Source organism: Lithobates pipiens, unplaced genomic scaffold (assembly GCF_037356315.1).
Source record: "Lithobates pipiens isolate NorthernLeopardFrog02 unplaced genomic scaffold, aLitPip1_a1.2 Scaffold_3, whole genome shotgun sequence".
In the NCBI taxonomy this organism is placed as follows: Eukaryota; Metazoa; Chordata; class Amphibia; order Anura; family Ranidae; genus Lithobates; species Lithobates pipiens.
The window spans coordinates 93,898,692-93,921,901 of NW_027507790.1; the positions used below are offsets into that span (position 1 = coordinate 93,898,692).

The 23,210-nt window shown below is 42.5% G+C and overlaps 1 protein-coding gene across 2 annotated transcripts in view; it reads left to right on the forward strand.

Annotated features, from left to right (window-relative positions):
- Window positions 1-23,210, forward strand: part of RNFT2 (ring finger protein, transmembrane 2) — an 81,623-nt gene that overhangs the window by 1,885 nt on the left and 56,528 nt on the right. For both annotated transcript variants that reach the window (XM_077462045.1, XM_077462046.1), the window contains exons 3-5: window positions 7,820-8,325; window positions 12,099-12,175; window positions 16,635-16,735. In XM_077462045.1, coding sequence (XP_077318171.1) covers window positions 7,820-8,325; window positions 12,099-12,175; window positions 16,635-16,735 — 684 coding nt within the window. The remainder of the gene's footprint in view (window positions 1-7,819; window positions 8,326-12,098; window positions 12,176-16,634; window positions 16,736-23,210) is intronic.

The window sequence follows — 23,210 nt, forward strand, 5'->3', positions numbered from 1 at the left end:
ATTCAATTAAAGGACTAAACAGCCACAAGTTTAAAAAACTGTTGGGGCTTGGGCTGAATGGTCCTGAGCAAGGTTGCTAGCTGTCAGTAAATTCACGGACAGTTTGTGAAATCTGTGATTTTTTTTTTTTTAATATTTTTATTAAGAGTTTCATAACAAACAACACTTATAACAACAGTGCTCACAGTATACAAGAGTCATTCATTGACACGGACGTATACAATGCAACATAATATTTCAGCATTTCACAATAAAAAGGGTGCTCCACTGGCGGCCCCAACTCCCTCGGCCAGCACAAGAAATCTGTGATTTTTATATTTGTCTGTGAATGTCTCTTACAGACATGCAGACTGCATGTTCATAATGGACATTCACAGACATATGTAAAAGTCAAGGATTTTACAAACTGTCTGTGAATTTACTGACAGTTGGCAACCTTGGTACCGAGACAGAGATGCAAGAGAGGTGTAGAGTGACAAATGGATTGTGAATGGAGGTGGGGAATGTGTACCTTTGTATTTATGCTAAATACTTGCCCTAATCCTGTATTTTCTGCACCTTGACCTCTTCACAGCAATTCACATCAATTATTATTACAGTACCGTTTTCATTTCTTTACATTAGATGTACAGTGCCTTGAAAAATAATTCATACCCCTTGAAATTTTCCACATTTTGTCATGTTACAACTGAAAACGTAAATGTATTTTATTGGGATTTTATGTGATAGACCAAAACGAAGTGGAGGCAAAATGATAAATGGATTTTAATTGTTTTTACAAATAAATATCTGAAAAGTGTTCAGCCCCCTTTACTATGATATCCCTAACTAAAATCTAGTGGAACCAATTTCCTTCAGAAGTCGCCTAATTAGTAAACAGAGTCTACCTGTGTGTTATTTAATCTCAGTATAAATACAGCTATTTTGTGAAGCCCTCAGTGGTTTGTTAAAGAACGTTGGTGGACAAACAGCATCATGAAGGGCAAGGAACACACCAGACAGGTCAGGGATAAAGTTGTGGAGAAGTTTAATGCAAGGTTAGATTATAAAAAAAAAAATTCCCAAGGTTTGAACATCTCATGGAGCACTGTTCAATTCATCATCCAAAAATGGAAAGAGTATGGCACAACTGCAAACCTACCAAGACATGGCCATCCACCTAAACTGACAGGCCGAGCAAGGAGAGCATTAATGGGAGAGGCAGCAAAGAGGCCCATAGTAACTTTGGAGGAGCTGCAGAGATCCACATCTCAGGTGGGGGAATCTATACACAGGACAAATATTAGTCGTGCACTCCACAAATCTGGCCTTTATGGAAGAGTGGCAAGAAGAAAACCATTGTTGAAAGAAAGCCATAAGAATTCCAATTTGCAGTTTGCGAGAAGCCATGTGGGGGACAAGGCAAACTTGTGGAAGAAGATGAGACCAAAATGTAACTTTTTAAATTAAAAGCAAAATGCTATGTGTGGCAGAAAACTAACATTGCACATGACCCTGAACATACCATCCCCACCGTGAAACATGGTGGTGGCAGCATCATGTTGTGGGGATGCTTTTCTTCAGCAGGGACAGGGATGCTGGTCAGAGTTGATGGGAAGAAGGATGGAGCCAAATACAGGGCAATCTTAGACGAAAACCGGTTAGAGTCTGCAAAAGACTTGAGTCTAGGGCAGAGATTCACCTTCCAGCAGGACAACCACCCTAACCATACAGCCAGAGCTACAATGGAATTGTTTAGATCAAAGCATATTCATGTGTTAGAATGGCCCAGTCAAAGTCCAGATCTAAATCCAATTGAGACTCTGTGGCTAGACTTGAAAAGTTCTGTTCACAGATGCTCTCCATCCAATCTGTATCTGTAAGTTGGATCCAAGGTACAGTTGTTATGAAACAGGCAGTTCAAACCAATAGTGATGGATAATTATAAATTAATCTACTCCAACACAAGTTTAAAAGCAGATACAATAACATTACCAGTGCTGATCTCAAAAGCTTGGGATAGGGGTTAGCAATCTTCCAGAGGGCTTGCTGGTGGGGCATGAGGGGCGCCAATTGCCATGCTAGGAAGGTCGGAAATCTGACTGCAGACTGCGCTTCGTCAAATGACTTTGACAAAGTGCAGGAGCACAAAACATGTAGTCACGGTGAAGCCCCATATACACTATCAGATTTTCTGCTGATTTTTTTTTTTTTCCTTCAGATTTACCAAAACCATGTAGTGCAAGGGCCTGCCTGATTGCATACAAATTGAAACTCCTAAGGTTTGACCTCATATGGTTTTGGTAAATCTGAAGGAAAAAATTAGCAGAAAATCTGATAATGTGTATGGGGCTTTACAAGCCTGCATTCCACGGCTAACACAAGACTTCCCTTTACCTCTCAGTCTCCGGCTCGGGCGCTAACATAATCCAGGTGCTCTGAATCTCCTTGGCTCCTCCGAGTCCCTGTTTCTCTCTCTCTCATCTCCCGGCTCATTCTACCGGCACAGATCAGTTACAGGCTTTACCGCAATTTCTCTTGTGAGCACGATCCGCCTTTCCTCCTTTCGCCATCTGCTGTACCTTCCCCCCTGGACGTATCCATACTTCTGTCAGAAGCCAGCAGCAGCCTTGGTGTCTTTCCCAGTGGACTGTATTTCCATCCTTCCCAGCTTGGCAATTGGCGCCCCCCCATGCCACAGGGGCGCCAAGGGTACTGAGGTCAGCACTGGTAACGTTGGTTACATTACCATTCATTGCATTATCGTTATTGTATCTGCTTTTTAACTCTTCATCCTTTTAACTTGTGTTCATTCGATTATTTATGATGGAATAAATTACTTATTACTTATGATTATCCATCACTATTGGTTTGAACTGCCTGTTTCATAACAACTGTACCTTGGATCCAGGTTACAAAGGGCTACATAAACATTTTCCCTTGTTTTTCTACATTGTTCCAGTGTTGTTGTTAACTGCACTGGGCTAGATCCATTATTAACTATGGAATGCATATACAATTCTTCACATGACCCACAGCTTTGCAGCGCTTCAGGACTTTTTTTTTTCATCTCTTCATCCAATCTGACAGAGACTGAGCTATTTTGCAAAGAAGACTGGGCAAAAGTTTCACTCTCTATATGTGCAAAGCTGGTAGAGACATCCCCAAAAAGAGTTACAGCTGTAAATGCAGCGAAAGGTGGTTCTATGGACTCAGGGAGGCTGAATACAAATGCACGCCACGCTTTTCAGATATTTATTTGTAAACCTTTTTGAAAACTATAGTTACATAGTAGGTGAGGTTGAAAAAAAGACACAAGCCCATCAAGTCCAACCTATGTGTGTGATTATATGTCAGTATTACATTGTATATCCCTGTATGTTGCAGTCTTTCAGGTGCTTATCTAATAATTTTTTGAAACTATTGATGCACCCCACTGAGACCCCCACCTGTGGAAGGGAATTACACATCCTTGCCGCTCTTACAGTAAAGAACCCTCTACATACTTTAAAGTTAAATTAATTTTCTTCTAATTATTTTAAGGAGTGGCCACGTGTCTCATTAAACTCCCTTCCGCAAAAAAGTTTTATCCCTATTGTGGGGTCACCAGTATGGTATTTATAAGTTGAAATCATTTCCCCTCTCAAGCTTTGTTGCCCTTCTTTGTATTCGCTCCATTTCCAGTACATCCTTCCTGAGGACTGGTGCCCGGAACTGGACCGCATACTCTAGGTGCGGCCGGACCAGAGTCTTGTAGCATGGGAGAAATATCACTTTGTCCCTGGAGTTAATCCCTTTTTTAATGCACGCCAATATTCTGTTTGCTTTGTTAGCAGCAGCTTGGCATTGCATGCCATTGCTGAGCCTATAATCTATTGGGACCCCCAGGTCCTTTTCCATCCTAGATTCCCCCAGAGGTTCTCCCCCTAGTGTATAGATTGCATTCATATATTCTCTTGCGTTCAGTGACTGACACGCCACCTTCAGGAGAGGACTAGGCAGAACATGTTAACATGTACAAAAAACAGAACTTTCTAGTTCCGCCCAAGGGACGGTCCCTTCATCAACAACCTCCCAGCCTACATCCTGCAGCCTCCGTTTTTTTTTTCTGCCTAGTGAAGGAGATGGACCTAGGAACCTGCGGGCCCATCAGTCTGGGGATTTTTTTCTGCACAAGTTTGCCTTTTGCACAAGATGAAGATGACGACATGTCCCTTAGGCTCCAGGGGCGGCCGGTGAGTCCAATGCTCTGGGGCACACATATGACTTGGCTGCTGATGTCTGCTTCACAGTGTGCCGTGACCTGCAGCCACCCCGTACTGATCGGAGAGTGGGTCTGTGATGGAATGTCCCCAGCTTGTCCAGACTGGTAAGTACAGCTCTCCCTGCCACGGTGAGGCTGAGCAGCTGGGCATTCCCTGGGAGGTCAATTCGGGGGTTTCTCTCCTCCCTCTCTTCTCTCCCTGTCCCTATCTTCCCTCCCCCCCGCCCCCCGTGGGGGCTGCTGCATGGGCTGCTGAGCGGTGTGTGTGCCACATAGACAGGGGCCCCCTGGGGGGGCTCTCCCCCTTGGATGGGGGGCTGCGCTAAAGGACTGTGCCCTGGGTGTCTGGAGGTTTGTTCATGCTGGTCGCTGTAGCGCTGTCTGCCGCCATTTTCTCTGCCTTTTTTCACTGTCCCTCTCTGTATACAGTTGTTTGGTGTGACCAGGGAGAAGCATGGTCAGGAACCATTTTACTGTAGTTCCGCGGCCATTTTCCCTGTGATTATGTCCTTCATACTGGACGCTCGGCGGCCATTTTGTGGTAGCCCAGCGTGGTTTTTATGCCCAGCGCTGATCTCTGCGGCTCAGAACAACGTGGTTTCCTCTCACAGATACCTGGGAGCTGACACAGGCACACCTAGCTGGGCGGTGCAGAACTCGGTCAGGGTGGCGAGTCCTGCAGTGGGGGCCCCTCAGCCTGCAGCAGTTAGGAGGGTGGGACCATTCACTGTCCCAAGTCCCCAACAGGTGGCAGACAGGGTGGGTCAGCATGGCTTCAGAAACTGGTGTTTTCTTCCCCCGAACTCCAGACAATTGCAACCGGTTCACCCTCAAACAGTGCAGTGCCTATGGACGCTTTGTCAGTGGTCCTTGACACTTTCTTTGCCAGGATGGAGGCGGTGTGTGGGCGCAAAGCTGGTAAAAAGTGGGCCCTGCCCCCCCGTCCCCGTCCTCCAGGGAGAGCCCTGATACAGACTCTAGCCTTGCTGAGACTGGCGGCCCCTGATCTGTCGTTTCAGATGACGCTGACCAGGACCGATCTCACCATTCCGAGTATTCCCCATTTATCACCACCCTCTGAACTCACCCTAGTAGACAGTTTTCAATCCATGTACTCACCCTATGGTCCATGCCAACAAACCTTATTTTGTACAGTAAAGGTTTATGGGGAACTGTGTCAAATGCTTTTGCAAAATCCAGATGCACCACGTCTACAGGTCTTCCTTTATCTAGATGGGTACTCACCTCCTCATAGAAGGTTAATAGTTTGGTTTAGCAAGAACGATTCTTCATGAATCCATGCTGATTACTGCTAATGATACCGTTTTCATTACTAAAATCTTGTATATAGTCCTTTTATCATCCGCTCCAAGAACTTGCATACTATTGATGTTTAGGCTAACTGGTCTATAATTCAGGGATGTATTTTGGGCTCTTTTTAAATATTGGTGCTACATTGGCTTTTCTCCAATCTGCTGGTACCATTCCAGTCAGTAAAAATTAGGAACAATGGTCTGGCAATTACTTGACTGAGTTCCCTAAGTACCTTTGAGTGCAAGCCATCCAATCCTGGTGATTTATTAATGTTAAGTTTCTCCATTCTAATTCTGTCCTCTGTTAACCATGAGGGATCTACCTGTGATGTGTCAGGAGGATAAACACTGCAGTTTTGGTTACTGAAGCCCTCCCCCCTCCCCCCTTTACCCTCTCTATCCCTGCGATAAAGGGTATACCCTTGAATGGTTGCCATCCAATCATCAGAGCTGTTGAACCAAGTCTCTGATATTCCCACAAAATCCAAATCCTCCTCTTACAACAGTATCTCTAGTTCAGCCATCTTGTCCGCCAGGCTCCTGGCATTGGTGAACATGCCACGTCGTTTAGACTGGTCGCACACTGTCCTCTTATTGGGTGTTCCAAGATTGCAACTAGGACTTGTTACTATACATACCTTGGGTTTATGTGCTGACTATCTCTACCTCTGGACCCTTCCCTGTGGCCTAGTTTAAAAAACCCCTCTAACTTTGTGGCCATCTTTACTCCCAGCAGATTTGTACCCTCATTTAGCTGCAGTCCATCCCTTCTATAGTATTGGTGACTGACTGAGAAGTCGGCCCAGTCCTCCAGGAACCCAAACCCTTCCTTACTACACCAGTTCCTCGGCCACTTGTTTACTTTCCTAATCTCCCTCTGCCTTTCTGGTGTGGCTCGATGCATAGATAGTATTCCTGAGAATACTACCTTGGAGGTCCTTTTTCCTCAATTTAGTTCCCAAGTCCCTAAAATCATTCTTTAGGACACTTCTGATTTTGTCATTGGTGCCAACGTGCACCATGACAGCTGGGTCTTCCCCAGCCCCTCCCGGTAATCTGTACACCAGATCCCTGATGCGCTGAACCCGAGCGCCCCATAGATGGCATACAGTTCGGCGTTTCAAGTCTTTGTCACAGATTGCCCTCTCTGTCCTTCACCAGAGTCCCCTACCAGCAGAAAATGTCTATCCTTTCCCTTCACTTCCCCCCTACTCTCACTGGAGGAGTTCTTCCTCTGGCAGCTAGGAGAGTCTTTCAGCTCCAGCAGTGCTGGTCCCTGACTGGTTTCACCAATGTGGCTCAATGGAGCATACTTATTGGGATGCGTCAGCCCTGGATCAGCCTCCCTGGCACTTCCCCTGCTACCCTTCCTGACTGTCACCCATCTACTCTTTTTGCTGCCTGCACCTCTTTGTCTCCACCTACCTCTGTGCTGGCCCATGCAGGCACCTGCCTGTTACGTTCCCAGCTCCCCTTAGGGTGGAGGGTCTTCTCAGTGCCGACAGTAGCTTCCCTAGATTCAGAACCTGGACTTCCAGGGAAACAATGTGCTTACATTTTTCACAGCAGTTTTCACCCCCAATCAGATAATCAAGGAACGCATACATGCCGCAAGATGTACAGAGGTTAAAAAAGCTGCAAGGAACCCCCCCCCCCAAAAAAAACGAAAAATGCAACACCGCAATCACCTTCAGTCAAAAGCAAAACTTGTTCACGCTCTCCACTCAAGGCTCCCATGGTTCAGCTTCTAACCAGCAAGTTTTTAATAAACTAACTAAAAGCAATAGCGGTTGTCCAGGTCATCTTTATGGATCTATTTGGTTATTGGTAGTGTTTTGCTTTTCTTTTTTATAGTCAAAACCGTTGTATAACTGGACTATAGTTTAGAACACATACAGTTCCTTCACTAAAGTTTTCATTTTAAGCTGCCTCTGTTTCCTAACCCCAAAGAAGAAAGGGTTTTGAGCCCCCGAAAAGTATTGGCTTTTTGATTACTGTTTGGTGTAAATAGACTGAACTGAATCATGTTTTGTGGCACTCTCTATTCTCACTTTTAGTTTCTTTAGTAGGGCCAACTACACAACACAACAATGGCTTACTATGGAGCAAAGAGAGATATGACCACAATAGCAAAATTTATGAGCCATTTGTGTCTTTGTATGTACTGTGGGGATATGTGAAGTGTTGAGCAACAGTAATATGTTCATTCGTTTTCAAGCTTATTAAAAGTATACCGTTTCTGCTTAATTTTACAATTCTGTAGGAGTCGAAGCCAAAACTTGAGCTCTGACACCAGTATGGAAGATGGTGTGTTTAATGGATTAAAGCAGGACCCACCATCAGCACAGCATCTCTTCTCAAGTCTAGCTGGTCTTCAGCCTGGGCCTATCACAGTACAGTCTGGTTTAGTACTGGGATCCTCAGCAGGAGGGGCTGACGTATTTATACAAATGTCTCCACCGCTCAGAGAGGAGGCAAGTGGTCGCTCTGAAAACAGCAACTTCCCCCATCATCATCACCACCCTCCTCATCACCGACAGCAGCCACAACCACCGGCTCATCACCAACAGCATCACTTTCAACATTCACATTCCCGGTCATCACTGCTTCATGCAGCTACCGGGGAACGTCACAGAGAGGAGAACAGTGAGGAACCAGGCACGCCAGCACCAGCCTTGTCTGAACTTAGGGCCATTGTCTCGTGGTTACAGAAAGGGCTTCCTTTCATCCTTATCCTACTAGCTAAAGTCTGCTTTCAACATAAGCTTGGTAAGTGTACTACTGATATGTTGTAACACAAAAGTATATCCTATCATATTTAAGGCTCATGATGAGGGCCATTTCAGAGGCCATCCAAGCCCTGCCTGCATTGGGCTGAGAAATAAAAACTGAAATTTTTATTTTATTTTTTAAGGCCCCATTGCTATTCAGATGCTTTGCAAGGCATTATACAAAATGAAGCACAGTGCAAGGAGGACTTAAATGGCCTTTTAAAGACCATTTACACAGCCATTGTATGGCACATTGTAAACGTTAAACCTAAAAAGAAAATTACTGAAGCAAATATATAGTGTGCAATTACTAACATTCTTCTAACAAAAACCTACATTGCCTGGCTTCAGTATTGTTATTGTTTCAAAGTAAGCTAAGATACGCATTCAAATAAGTGCAAATCAGAATTCCTGATCTGCGTACTTGTTCTGGGCCAGTGCCTTAGGCAGTACTAACACCATTTCCTTAGCCTAGTAGCCAAGCATCTAGCATTTTCAGCCTCCCTATTTTTCGCATAATCAAATTTTATTGAAATTTTAACCTCCTTTTTTTTTAATAATTCCTGCTACTAATGCAAGTAGTCTTACCACAAAATGCTGTTTCACTTTTATACAAACTAACTTAAAGGGGTTGTAAACCCTCAAGGTTTTTCACCTTAATGCACTCTATGCATTAAGGTGAAAAACCTCCTGTAAAGCAGCCTCCCCCCAGAGCCCCCCTTGTACTTACCTGAACCCAGTCTTTCCAGTGACGGGGACAAGCACACCAGCTACAGCCAGTGTCTCGGGTCCTGATTGGATAGATTGATAGCAGCGAAGCCATTGGCTCCCCTTGCTGTCAATCAAATCCAATGATGCGGGAGCCGGGGGTGGGGCTGAGTCCTGCGGTCTTTGTCAATAGACGCAGCAGCAGGACACAAACGCTCCCACATGGGTGCCCCGGGGATGAGTGGCTCTCCAATGGGGCACTCAAGAAAAGGAGACAGGAACGCTACTTACTGAGGGACCCCAGAAGAAGAGGGTTGGGGCCATGCTGTGCGAAACCAACTGCACAGTGGAGGTAAGTATTACATGTTTGTTTTTTTGTTTTTGTTGTTTTTTAAACAAACCTTTTAGTTATCCTTTAAAACCAATATGAATTAATAATGTCGATTTAGCTACATTTAGGAGACTTTAGAAACCTGGCAGCTGTACAGTGACTGCATAATAGTATATATTTTTCTACACTTACCTTTACTATACATTCTTGCCATTACTAGGACTTAATTACATAATTCAGATAGCTGATGATTCCATTAGACTATATGGAAAGAACACCTATAGTGGGGAAATTATTTTTTGATCCACTCACCAAGAAATGAATCATTTTTATCACAGGTGTATTTTAAATGATAGAGACAGAACATTAACCAAAAATCCAGAAAAAAAACACATGATACAAATGTTATAAATTCAGTTGCAGTTCAGTGAGTAGAATAAGTATTTGATCCCTGAGCAAAACATGACTTGGTACTTGGTGGAGAAACCCTTGTTGGCAAGCATAGAGGTAAGAAGTTTGTGGTAGTTGGTGACCAGGTTTGCACACATCTCAGGAGGGATTTTGGCCCACTCTTCTTTTACAGATCTTCTGTAAATCCTTAAGGTTTCTTGGCTGTCGCTTGGCAACTTGAAGTTTCAGTCGCCTCCATAAATTTTCTATAGGATTAAGGTCTGGAGACTGGCTAGACCACTCCATGACCTTAATGTGCCTCTTCTTTAGCCACTTCTTTGTTGCCTTGGTATGTTTTGGGTCATCGTCATCCACGACCCATCTTCAGTGTTCTGGCTGAAGGAAGAAGGTTCTCGTCCAAGATTTTACAACACATGACCCCATCCATTGGCCCCTCAATGCAGCAAAGTCGGCCTGTACCTTTAACAGAGAAACGGCCCAAAAGCATCATATTTCCACCTTCGTGCTTGACTGTATGGACGGTGTTCTTAGGGTCATAGTCAGCATTGTTCTTCCTCCAAACACAGCGAGTTGTGTTAATGCCAAAGAGATAAATTTTGGTCTCATCTGACCACAGCACTTTCTCCCAACCCTTCTCTGAATCGTTTAGAAGTTCATTGGCAAACTTCAGATGGGCCTGTATATGTGCCTTCTTGAGGAGGGGGACCTTGCAGCGCTGCAGGATTTCAATCTATTGCGGCCTTTTGTGTTATCAGTAGTTTGGTGACGTATGTGCCAAGTGCCTTGAGATCATTCACAAACCTCTCCTGTGTAATTTTGGGCTGATCCCTCACTTTTCTTATGATCATCCTTACCCTATGAGGCAAAATCTTGCATAGAGCTCCAGACTGATGGTTATTTTGTATTTCTTCCATTTGCGAATTATCGCTCCAACAGTTGTCTCCTTCTCACCAAGCTTCTTGCTAATGGTCTTGTAGCCCATTCCAGCCTTGTGCAGGTCTACAATCTTGTTCTTGAACCTCCTTTGACAGCTCTTTGGTCTTGCCCATGATGGTGCGTTTGAATGGAAGAAATACTGTGGACAGATGTCTTTTATACACATAACAAGTTATCATTAGGTGCACCTTCTTAAATTGACAGGACTAATCTGTGTACCACATGAGCACATATTGTAGCCATTCTGTGGGAGTCAGAATTATTGTTGGTTGGTAGGGAATCAAATACTAATTTTACGGCAACTCAGTTTTTCTAACATTTGTATCGCGTGTTTTTCTGGATTTTTGGTTGATATTCTGTCTCTATAATTTAAAATACTTATGATAAAAATTATAGACCCTTCATTTCTTTGTAAGTGGGCAAATTTACAAAATCTGCAGGGAATCAAATAAGTATTTTCCCCACTGTATATGTTATTTTTGCAATAAAGTCTGTAAGAGTAACTGTATCTGCAACTGTATTTTCCTACTTGGTAATTAGCTAACATGAGCAATTGAATCAGTTTTAGGAACCAGTAGTCACTCTTTAAAGTGAACTAAAAATAAATGGTAGCCACTCTAACCTATAACTAGCCTTTGCAGCAAGGTGCACATGGAAGAGCAATGCACATCACAAACAAGCAAAAGATTTCCTAGTACACTTACTTGCCAGCCTGCAAAACAACCAAAATGGCCCTGTCTAACAGCTTGCATTAAAAACAGAGGGCTTTGTTTGCACACATTTGCAAATCCATGCAAAGTGACTCTCTTGTCACATGAACTGTGAACAAAAAAAAAGCTGCTGACAAGTAAATTATAGGCACCGAGCTAACTGCAGAAGGTTTTAGTGGCTCAGCTCTGCCCATATGCAGGGCTGTTCTGATCAGGAAAAGCTTCAGAACCTCCTAGGAATGTCAAAACTTGCCTATCGCCCGCCTCCAAAACATTTCCCAGAGCCATTAAGACAGTACATTATAATGATGGGTCAGTAGGAATATATGGGGGAGGGCAAGGAGAATACGGGCCGGCTTCACCAGGAGCTTTGCCACATCGAAATGGTGTGGCAGTCAAGCATATAGGTGGCACTATATATCTGCCAGTATCTTTTTTTTATTTTTATTTTTTTTTTATTTTTTGTTCTCTTCTCCTTTCGGTTAAAGCCACTAGGTCACATACAGAAGGCAGGACACACTTGTTTACACTAAAAGCCTTAGTAAAGGCTACAATGTCACAGGAAAGTGGCAGCATTTTGGCACATTGACTGCTTGGCTAAAGATATGCCCAGCTCTAAATTAAAATCTTCTGATATTTTACCTAACTAACTTCTGTAATAATGTAACCCTCCAGGCATAGCTGTTTGCATCGGAATGGCCAGTACTTTTGCCTATGCTAATTCTTCTGTCAAACACCAGGTGTCCCTAAAGGTAAGGAAATAATCTAACCAACACGGTCTAATAAAGGGAATATTATAACTTAACTTTGAATGTTTGAGCCCATGGAAATCTTGTACTGAGATCTCTCAGGATATCATATATGTAAATAGGAGCCATATCAAATTTAAATACAGAAGTAAATATAATTAGCACGTGTCTGTTTATCTGGAGAATTTCTAGTACAGCATTGATTAGGATTGGCCATGTACAGCCTGTTATTTGCAAGTGTTGTAATTGATTTAAGCATTGCTTGCAGTGATCAAATCATTTAGGTTCTGTTACTGGGTGGTAACTGGCATTTGTAAGTATCAGAACTGTATAGGCAAAGTTGGCACAGCAGATCTATCACCATCTGTAGTTTTCAGGGATAGATTCTTCTTTGTGTGGCCACCCTATTTCCAATGACTGGCAGTACTTTTTTATTTATTTTACAGTAGGCATATGCGCAGGATAAATTTTTAAAGTAGTTCTAAAGGTAGAAGGTTTTTTTATGCATCAATATAAAAATATTTCTGTGTTCAGAGGCCCCCCTAAGGCTAGTTTCACACTGTGATGCTCTGGCCATTAGCGCTAAAGCTCTGCTCGTTTTAGCTGCACTTTTCGGTCACTAGCAGGGTGAATCCTTGCAATGGGCAGACCGTTTTTGGAACGCTAAATACAGTGATCCCAACCCACCCCAAAGATGCTGCTTGTAGTACTTTTCTGAACGTCCCGCGAGCACACCCGCTCAGTGTGAAAAGACACACTGGAATGAATGGAAAGCAGTTTTCAGGCGCTTTTCAGAGGCTATTTCTAGTGATAAAGCATTTGAAAACCACCCCAGTGTGAAAGGGGTCTAATACTTACCTGAGCCCCATCTCAGTCCAGCAATGTTACACGAGAGTCACGAAGTCGGGGACTCTCCCTCATTGGCGCTATTGGCATCCACTGCTGTCAATCAGAACCAGTAAACCAATAAGGAGAGAGAGTGGGCAGGGCCGAGCCACAGCTCTGTGTCTGGATGTACAAACAGAGCAGCGGCTCGGCTTGTGTGCCCTCATACCAAGTCACTTGCTGTGGGGGAAGCAGGGAGGGGCCAGGATTGCCACTGAGGAACCCGAGAAGATCTGGGCAAAACCACTGCACAGAGCAGGTGAGTATGACCAGTAGTGTATTTAGGTTTTGTGCTGCCCTAGGTCTGACTAAATTCATCCACACCCTATTTAAATATGACCCACCCCTTCTTGTCAAGGCCACACCCCTCGCTGTTTAAGACCCGCCCTCAATTTTTTTAGCTGGGACACTAGTTCTGAGGGCCTGGGGTGAGGCAATGGATTCCCTTAATTTGCATAGATTTCCTCTCACTTCCTATTTGGCTATGGGGCAGGAAGTGAAGGGAAATCTCTGCAATGGTCCAGGATGAGAGGACAGTCAAAATTAGGAGCTCCCCCCCCCGCCACAGTTGCAGAATGGCAGCTGCCCACATACCGGAACCAGTACGGGCGCTTTATGGGGGCGCTAGACTAATTAGCCTCTCAGCCCAGTCCGCCCCATAAGACTGGTGTTACACTAACAGTGTAGCGCAAGCCACCGGGGACTCTTTCCGTGCTGCCCTAGGCCTGTGCCTTACTGGCCTAGGCCAGGATACAACGTCGAGTATTGCCGCGTACACACCGTCGAATTGTCTGCCGGACAATCCACCGTGTGTGGGCTCCAGCGGACTTTTTCTTCCCAAAAGTCTGGCGGACTTAGAAGTTTTGACTCAAAATTGTCCGCCGGACTCGCCAGGCTGGTGGACAATCCGCCTTTCTGTGTGCTAGTCCGCCGGACTTTTAAAATGAACGGACTTGCCAACACACGGAGAAAAGTCTGTTCATTTTGAATGTGGCTCCAGGTAGATGGGACTAGCGAAGGAAGTGAATGTCGCCACCTCCATCGGCGAGATTGACACCTCGCTAGCCCCCTCACCTGGTATGGATTTAAAGAGGAAGCCCTACGTCGGAAAAATGGCTATTTGTACAACACAAATAAAAATAAAAAAAAATCGCAATTGAATTCCTCTGATAAGGATTGAGAAGGCGCAATGTAGATCAACCTGATGGCAGAGGAATTTCATTCAAATTGTTCTAGTTATAATCTCAATGAGAGAAATATATACATAGAATAAGAAATATGCATATAACAAGACATAGCAATAGATATAGCATGGTACAGGGCATCCCAAGGGACCAAAGACTATTGGGTAAAGCACCCTGCACCAGCTTAATTCAATGTAATTTTTAATATATACAATATATAGATGCATATCATAGATAGTCATAACCCTTTCTCGCCATCCACTAAAGAATCGTGAACACACATGGGACCACTGTAGTAACCATAAAGACCATCTCAACCACTCAAAGCACCGCAAAGCCACAAAGGCAGTCCCCTGGGCAAGTGCAGGAACCAGGTAAGGGTATGCAAGATAGAAAACTATCAAACAAGAGAATTATAGCACAATTATCCTGGATATGGTCCTTGTCACAAACACAGGACTACTCCCAAAACTCCCACAACACATAAGAGTATGTATATGGGGAAAAAAATAAATAAATATGATAATGATATATAAGGGCATGACACATATATAACATAACATAATACATATTAAATGGGGCATAAGTCCAGTTTTGCCCCCTATTTTGTCTATTTCACTGCTTGATTCAATAGGACATAGGTACTTCATTTTTTTTTTTTTTGTTCATTTAGTAGCCCATTACTCTCTATTTTAATTTTTGATGGAGTTTAAAGTGATTCTAAAAGCAACATTTGTATTTTTTTTTAAATAACAAATATGTCATACTTACCTGCTATGTGTAATCGTTTTGCACAGAGCAGCTCCGATCCTCCTCTTCTCCCCCTTGCTGATTGCCTCCATATAAAGTCACTTTCTCTGGGAGTACTCATGCGTTCTCACTCCCGAGCCGACTCTTTGTGTCAAACAGAACGTGGCTCAGCCCAACTGCACCCTCACTCTCTCCACAATGGCTGTGATTGACAACAGCAGGAGCTGCTCTCATGTACATTGTTGGATCAAGGTTGCGCTCAGGTAAGTATTTAGGATGGACTGGGAAAGGGAGGGTGTATTCAGAAAGGTGTTTTTTTTTTTTTTTTTTTTTTTTTTTTTTTAACCTTAATGCGTAAAATGCATTAAGGCAGGAGTGTCAAACTCCATTTCATCGTGGCCCACATCAGCATTATGGTTGTCCTCAAATGGCCAGTTGTATCTGTAAGTCTAGATAACCAGAGCACACAACCCTTTAAAATTACCTACTCTGCGAAATGGAATTGCACAAAGCAACCGCAAACCTTCTCTTCTCGGGTCCCCCGCCGGCACTCCAGGCCCCTGCTTTCTGTCCAGAGCCCCCATGGGAAGCCACTTCTGATGGGGGCATTCTGGGCTTGCTCTCGAGCCCCGCTGCTGCGTCCATTGACACAGACAGCAGGACTTGGCCCCCCCCCCAGTGCCCTCATCACTGGCTTTGATTGACAGATTGACAGCACTGTGGGGGGGGGGGGGGTGAAGGGGCTGCTTATGCCTAAACATTTTTTACTATAATGCAAGGAATGCATTAAGGTAAAAAATGTTTAGGCTTTAGAACCACTTTAAGGGAAAAAAAAAAACCTTCTGCCTTTAGAACAACTTCAAGTTCTGAAGACTGTGTTAGGTTTTTGTAGTGTTTTGTGTCCACACTAAGGAAATCCATTCTATTATATTTATCCTGGTGTCTGTTGTTACCATGAAAGCAATGTCAAATCAAAAATGTTACAGTTGTCACCAGAACAGTAAATCTTCCCTGTTTCTATGACAACTGTCTGAGAAATTATTTCCTCCCACTTTGGGGAGATTTCCACTCACTTCCTCTGGTGTTTCCTGGACAGAAATAGATGGAAAATTGCACCATTGGAACATAAACAGAAAGAAAAAACTGACCAAAGGATTCAAAAATCTCTCCAAAAAAGCTGGATGAGCATCACATGACTCAGTAACTGCTTTAAATGATGCATTATCTCTGTTTTTGTTGTTGGAAAATTGTATGTATTCATTTAATTCTTTTATGATTCCATTTGATTTAAGTTACATGTCTGGCCAAGGAAAATCAGTACATTTCTGCAATATTTGCACATTTCTTATTTCTTTAAAAATGCTACAAATACTAAATAAAATACTTCTTGATACTGCCAGAAATCCACTGTGTGCCTAACTTTCCTATTTTGAGCTCACAACCCAATGTGCCCTGGTACATATGAGAACAAGCTCTAAAAATGAAAAATACATGGGGAGATGTATTGTAGAGATGTACTGATTTTTATTTTTTGTATTTTGGCCAGACATGCACTTAAATAAATATCTGTAGCCATTGAGCCATTAATCAGTCATTTCACTAGTTTTATGTTTTTTTTTTTTTTTTTTTTTTTATCTCTTCAGGAGAAGCGCTCTGTTGTCACAGTGTTTTGGATTATTGTATTCTTGATGGGGAATACATTTTACCTTCTATATAGCTTTCGCTCCCAACAACTGTATTACAGGTGAATAATCCCCTTATCCCATCACTTGTAGCATTCCCAAATGAATTGCAGTGTTGCAATAGGATATTGCTGTGTGTGTGTATATATGTGTATATATATATCTCAATCAATCACACATTTTTATATTTATTTTTCTATAAACAATTTGGAAATTTGCTGCAAACACACTACACCAAATAGCATACATATGCTGGAAAGGAAATGGGGAAAACAGTTACATTTGAAATATGTATATATTTACTGTTCTGCATGTTAAAATATTTCTACAGTCAGCCACTGTTGTGGTTAACACAGTTTTGCCATGATCCACAGCAAAGTAGGTGACACACTTAAGGCTCATTCACACCAGAACGTTCCATGTCCATTTCCCGCACTGCAATCCTCTGTTGGTGGCAATGTTGCCCTAATGACCCCACAAACATAGTGCACTTGCCTGTACCATGCAATCCAGTTACAGTGAGTTTTTAAAAGTATTGCATGCACTACTTTTTGGTGTGATCCAGTGCAATTTTAGCCAATTTAACGAATGACCTGAAAAACTCATTGTAATGACTCGCACAGGAATGTAGATTCTGGTGTAAACCAGCACTTGTTTCCTGGTTCAGGAAAAACGGGGTGTAACTGCACTGGAAAAATAAACAAACCACAAAACAGCAGCAGCATACAGTGCGATAACAAAAAATGTTAATGGAATTAAAAAAGCTGTGCTATAAATTATATACAGTTAAGTCCACAGAACCAACAAGGTGCCAGGAAAGTGAATGTAAATGCTATAACCACTGGTCGTAAACACCGCCTTGTACATGTATAAACTTCAAAAAGTGCCCGTTCACCGTAGATGTAGATTGTGCTTACCAAATGGCAAGCATTAAATGCAAATGGCTTAACCCAGCCTGGGCCTTTAAGCTTGCAGATGTCCACAACACAGATGTAAATCTGGTAGAGCTGTATACCACTTCTGTCCCAATGTCCGTGCATTCTCATGAATTGTTTAAGAAAAAGAGAAGGACTACCATGGTGTAGTATGTTCACTACTTAATAAATGTATTCATTAAAAGTTGCACTTACAGTTATGTAGTAGTAAAATGTGTGTAAAAACAAACGCCGGCCGGCATACATAAATGGAGCCTGTCCTTCTAAGCGAACCGTGTGGTGACGTCACTACGTGCCTTCCTCCAGACGTGTTTTGTCATCAGACGTTTTCAATGGGGAACAGGCAGCGTAGTGACTCGCCATCCTAAATAGAGAATCCAAGCCTCGTTCTGAGTAACAGGCAATTAGATCAAAAAAATGCCATATTGGAAGTGGGCAAATTTTCCCATACTGCTAAAAACAAAAGCAGTTAGATCTCCCCCCGAAAAACCTTGTATTTATATTATAGTGAAAAATAAAAATATCTGTGTAAAATAAAGACTTGTATTAATATTATTATAAAAAATAAAATAATTAAATTAAAATAGAAATAAAATCGTCTGTGTAAATAAAACAACTATTTCCGGGACCAAAATAATTATGTTCACTGAGATATATTATTACAACATTCCCAATTCACACAATGTGAAAAATATATACCTCAAATAACTGCATTCATGAAGGTGCTGAAAATTATATATATCACATCATTAAGGAAAAAAAAAAGTATATATATATATATATATATATATATATATAATATATATATATATATATATATATATATATATATATATATATATAATATTGATTATTCACAAATAGGATAGGATAATGCTAGTCTGGATTTGGACTGTAAGTAGAAGACTTGTAATTATCCTTTGAATATGTAAATGATTTTATATTTTAGTTTTTACATATTTCTTATTTCAGTCTGTTAAAGTGCTGCAGATCTAACTGCTTTCATTTTAGCAGTATGGGAAAATTGGCCCACTTCCAATATGGTGTTTTTTGATCCAATTGCCTGTGACTCAGAATGAGGCTTGGATTCTCTATTTAGAAAATGTCTGTTTGATGACAAAACACGTCTGATGGAAGGCACATAGTGACGTCACCACGCCGTTCGCTTAGGAGGATAGGCTCCGTTTATGTATGCCGGCCGGCATTTGTTTTTACACACATTTTACTACTACATAACTGTAAGTGAAACTTTTAATTAATACATAAGTATTGAACATACTACACCATGGTAGTCCTTCTCTTTTTCCTGAGCAATTCATGAGAGTGCATGGACATTGGGACGGATGTGGTATACAGCTCTACCCGATTTACATCTGTGTTGTGGACATCTGCAAGCTTAAAGGCTCAGGCTGGGTTAAGCCAATTGCCTTTAATGCTTGCCATTTGGTAAACACAATCTACATCTACGGTGAACGGGCACTTTTTGAAGTTTATGCATGTACACGGCGGTGTTTACAACCAGTGGTTATAGCATTTACATTCACTTTCCTGACACCTTGTTGGTTCTATAGACTTAACTGTATATAATTTATAGCACAGCTTTTTTTAATTCCATTTCCTGGTTCAGAATTGTAACTTCCTACAGTATGTCACCTTTGGGCATCCAGCCTGCTCTTTGGATTGTAAGTGAATTACTGTCTATTGAGCTCGGAGCTCACTGTCTATTTAATTTTAAACACGTAAGCATCCCATCTTTAAACTGCAAATATAGGTTCAGGGGTGCAAGGGAAGTCCATGAACTGTGTAAACTTCAATCAGTAATGTAGACTCCTTGTTTGGAGCTTGAAATAAGCTGCTTAAATTTTAGCCATTCAGCCTGGAAGAGCATGGATGGAGGAATCTCCACTGTATTTAGATATCAGCAGCTGCCGAATAGTGACTGCTTCAGATAGGATGCAGATACTATTCAGAAAATCATTATCCACCTGGCTCAGTCGTGGTACTCGTATGACCAACTCGGCAGGAATCAACCGCAGTTCGAGTCATCTGATGATGCCATAAGGGGCCTGTAAGGTAAACTTCCTAAACTTGTGGATGATTCCCTATCCCATCATGTGCCAGATTTTCCTCAAAACTTACCTGGGACAAACATATACTAGCTTATTCAGTAAGGCAATGTGCAACTACTGTAACTGTTAATGCACCAGAAATCTGAGTGATCAGTATGAATTTCTAGTGCACATTGTACTGCGATACGGAATATGTTTGTCACTGTATTTAGCCTAGTCCAACTTGTTGCAGGTGTTAATGTGGAGTGCAAAGGTAATTTCAGGAAAACAGTCCTCTGACTAAGGATCAATGCAAAAAACGAAAGCCAGTCATAGATGGTTCAAATCTCAGTTAATGCCTAAAGTTGATTCATCATTTGATTTCAGTACAACCAACCTGTTAAATTTTTTTATTCATACGACCACTGCCGTGGGTTTTAGCATTTGTGTTATGTCATTATGGTTGTGGTATATCATTGTGTTCTGCCGGCAGGGAAGGCTTACTGCCTGCAGAATACAATAGCGCAGGGGGAATCAAGCAATTTTTTAATTTTTTTCACCCAAGGTGGAAGGAAAGAAACTTGCACAATCTAATGGCTGCTTTAGTTTATTTGATATAGAACTGTTTATAATAAAGGAACATTAGCAGCTAATAAATAAAGATCAAAGAACCAAGCAGGCAACTGGTAACGAACTCCAACTATAAATGTGGAAAAAAATTATATAAAATAGCTGCACTAAATAATATTAATCTTATGAAATCATCAACACACATATTAGTGATTTATAAGATATTAACAAATAAAGTGCTCATCGGTTGATATAAAAAGTCTGCCACCTCTGGTAAAATGGCAGATTTCTGTGATGTAAAAAAAAATAGACAAAGATTAATCATTTCAGAACTTTTTCCACCTTTTTAATGTGACCTATAAACTTTACAACTCAACTGAAGAAGAAAACTGAAATCTTTTAGGGAGGGGAAGTAAAACTAAAAAAAAAAAACAACGTAATTGCACACCCTCTTATAACTGGGGATGTAGCTGTGTTCAGAATTAAGCAATCACATTCAAACTGATGTTAAATAGGAGTCAGTACACACCTGCCATCGTTTAAAGTGCCTCTGATTAACCCCAAATAAAGTTCAGCTGTTCTAGTCACATCCTACAGCAAAATTCATGGTGTGCAGGGATCTCGTTAGAAGGTATCAGTCAGAAGACTTAGGCTGCTTTCACACTGGGGCGGTATTCAGGCGTTACAGCGCTAAAAATAGCGCCTGTGTAGCGCCTGAAAAAAACCGGCCCCTTTCCCTTCAGTGTGAAAGCCGGAGGGCTTTCACACTGGAGCGATGCGCTGGCAGGACGGTGAAAAAAGTCCTGCTAGCCGCATCTTTGGAGCGGTGAAGGAGCGGTGTATTCACCGCTCCTATACCGCTTCTACCCATTGAAATCAATGGGACACCGCGGCAATACCGCCGGCAAATCGCCGCTGCAGCGGCGCTTTGTGGGCGGGTTTAACCCTTTTTCGGCCGTTAGCGGGGGTTAAAACCACCCCGTTAGCGCCCGCAGAGCGCCGCTAAAACGACGGTAAAGCGCCGCTAAAAATAGCGCCACTTTACCGTCGACGCCGCTCCCGCCCCAGTGTGAAAGCAGCCTAAAGAATTTCCAAGGCATTGGATATGAAATGGAACACAGTGAAGACAGTCATCATCAAGTGGAGAAAATACGGAACGACACTAACGTTACCAAGAACTGGATGTCCCTCCAAAATGTATGAAAAGACGAGAAGAAAACTGGTCAGGGAGGCTACCAAGAGGCCTTCAGCAACATTAAAGGAGCTGCAGAAATATCTGGCAAGCACTGGCTGTGTGGTCCATGTGACAACAATCTCCCATATTCTTCATATGTCTGGGCTATGGGATAGACTGGCAAGACGGAAGCCTTTTCTTATGAAGAAAAATATGCAAGCCTGGCAAAATTTTGCAAAAACACATCTGAAATCTCCCAAAAGCATGTGGTAAAATATGTTATGGTCTGAGGAAACCAAGGTTGAACTTGTTTGGCTATAATTACAAAAGATATGTTTGGTGCAAAAAGAACACCATACCCACAGTGAAGCATGGTGGTGGCAGCATCATGCTTTGGGGCTGTTTTTCTTCAGCTGGAACAGGGGCCTTAATCAATGTAGAGAGAATTATGAACAGTTCCAAATACCAGTCAATATTGGCATAAAACCTTCAGGTTTCTGCTAGAAAGCTGAACATGAAGAACTACTTCACCTTTCAGCATTCGATCGACCCAAAGCATATATCTGAATCAACAAAGGAATGGCTTCACCAGAAGATTCAAGTTTTGGATTTGCCCAGACCTGAATCTCATTGAAAATCTGTGGGGTGATCTGAAGAGGGCGGTGCACAGGAGATGCCCTCACAATCTGACAGATTTGGAATGTTTTTGCAAAGAAGAGTGGGCAAATTGTGATTCTCATTTTAGCCACAATTGTGCAGCTCTTTCAGGGGGGAGGGGGGGAACGGAGAACTGTTTTTGACAGGTCCCCTTTCCCACTTCTGGGAGACCGGGCCGCGGCGAAGTACCTCAGCAGCTCGGGCCCCACTCCTCCCTCCCCTTCTGCTGGGACAGTGAGAGAATGCAGTGCGCTTCGTGCATGTGCAGTAGCAACCCAGCCATGAAGCTGAAAGGCTACACTGCCGGGTTCCCTTACCAGCAATGGTGGTTGCAGCACCCGACCAGCCGATGTAAACATTGGCTCCGATTCTGACATCGCTGGACTCCAGGACAAGTAAGTGTCCTAATGTTAAAAGTCAGCAGCTACAGTATGTGTAGCTGCTGACTTTTAATTTTTAAAGGGGTGGGCAGACCTCCTCTTTAAGTTGATTACCAGTCATGTAAAATATCTTATAAATCACTATTATGTGTGTTGATGATTTACACAAGATTAACATTATTTAGCGCAGCTGTTTTTTTTTTTTTCCGTTTATAATAAATTTAAAGAACTACAAACATGTACAATGTACTCTGCAGATTGAAATATGTTTGGTGAGGAGTTGCCCATTGGTGTGATCAAGTTGTGCACAACTCTTCAAGGTTCATTGTGGACCACACTGCTGCTAATAAATCCTGTCAGTCATTCTGAACATTTAAATCTAAATGCTTTGCTTGGGATAATGCACCACATTACCCAGCATGCCATATTCTGTGTGCACCTCTGATCCTGATACTGTCATCCTTTCATCCAGTAGAAGCCTGTAGGCGTGCTGTCATTAGACAGCGAGATAGCATGTGGGTTGGGCTAAGCTCTGAAGTCAGGGATGTCAATCCTTTTGTTACAGAGTGAAACTAGTGCTTAAAGGATAAGTTCACCTTTTCGAACATGTTACATGTTCCACCCGCTTTTAGCTGCACCCCCCCCCATAGCAGTGGTGCAGAGAGAAGTTCCCTTTACTAGCTGTCACTTTTTTAAATGTGTTAATGAACTACAAACCCCAACATCATTGGCGACTGTCACCTTGTATTTCTCAATGAACTACTGTGCTGTGG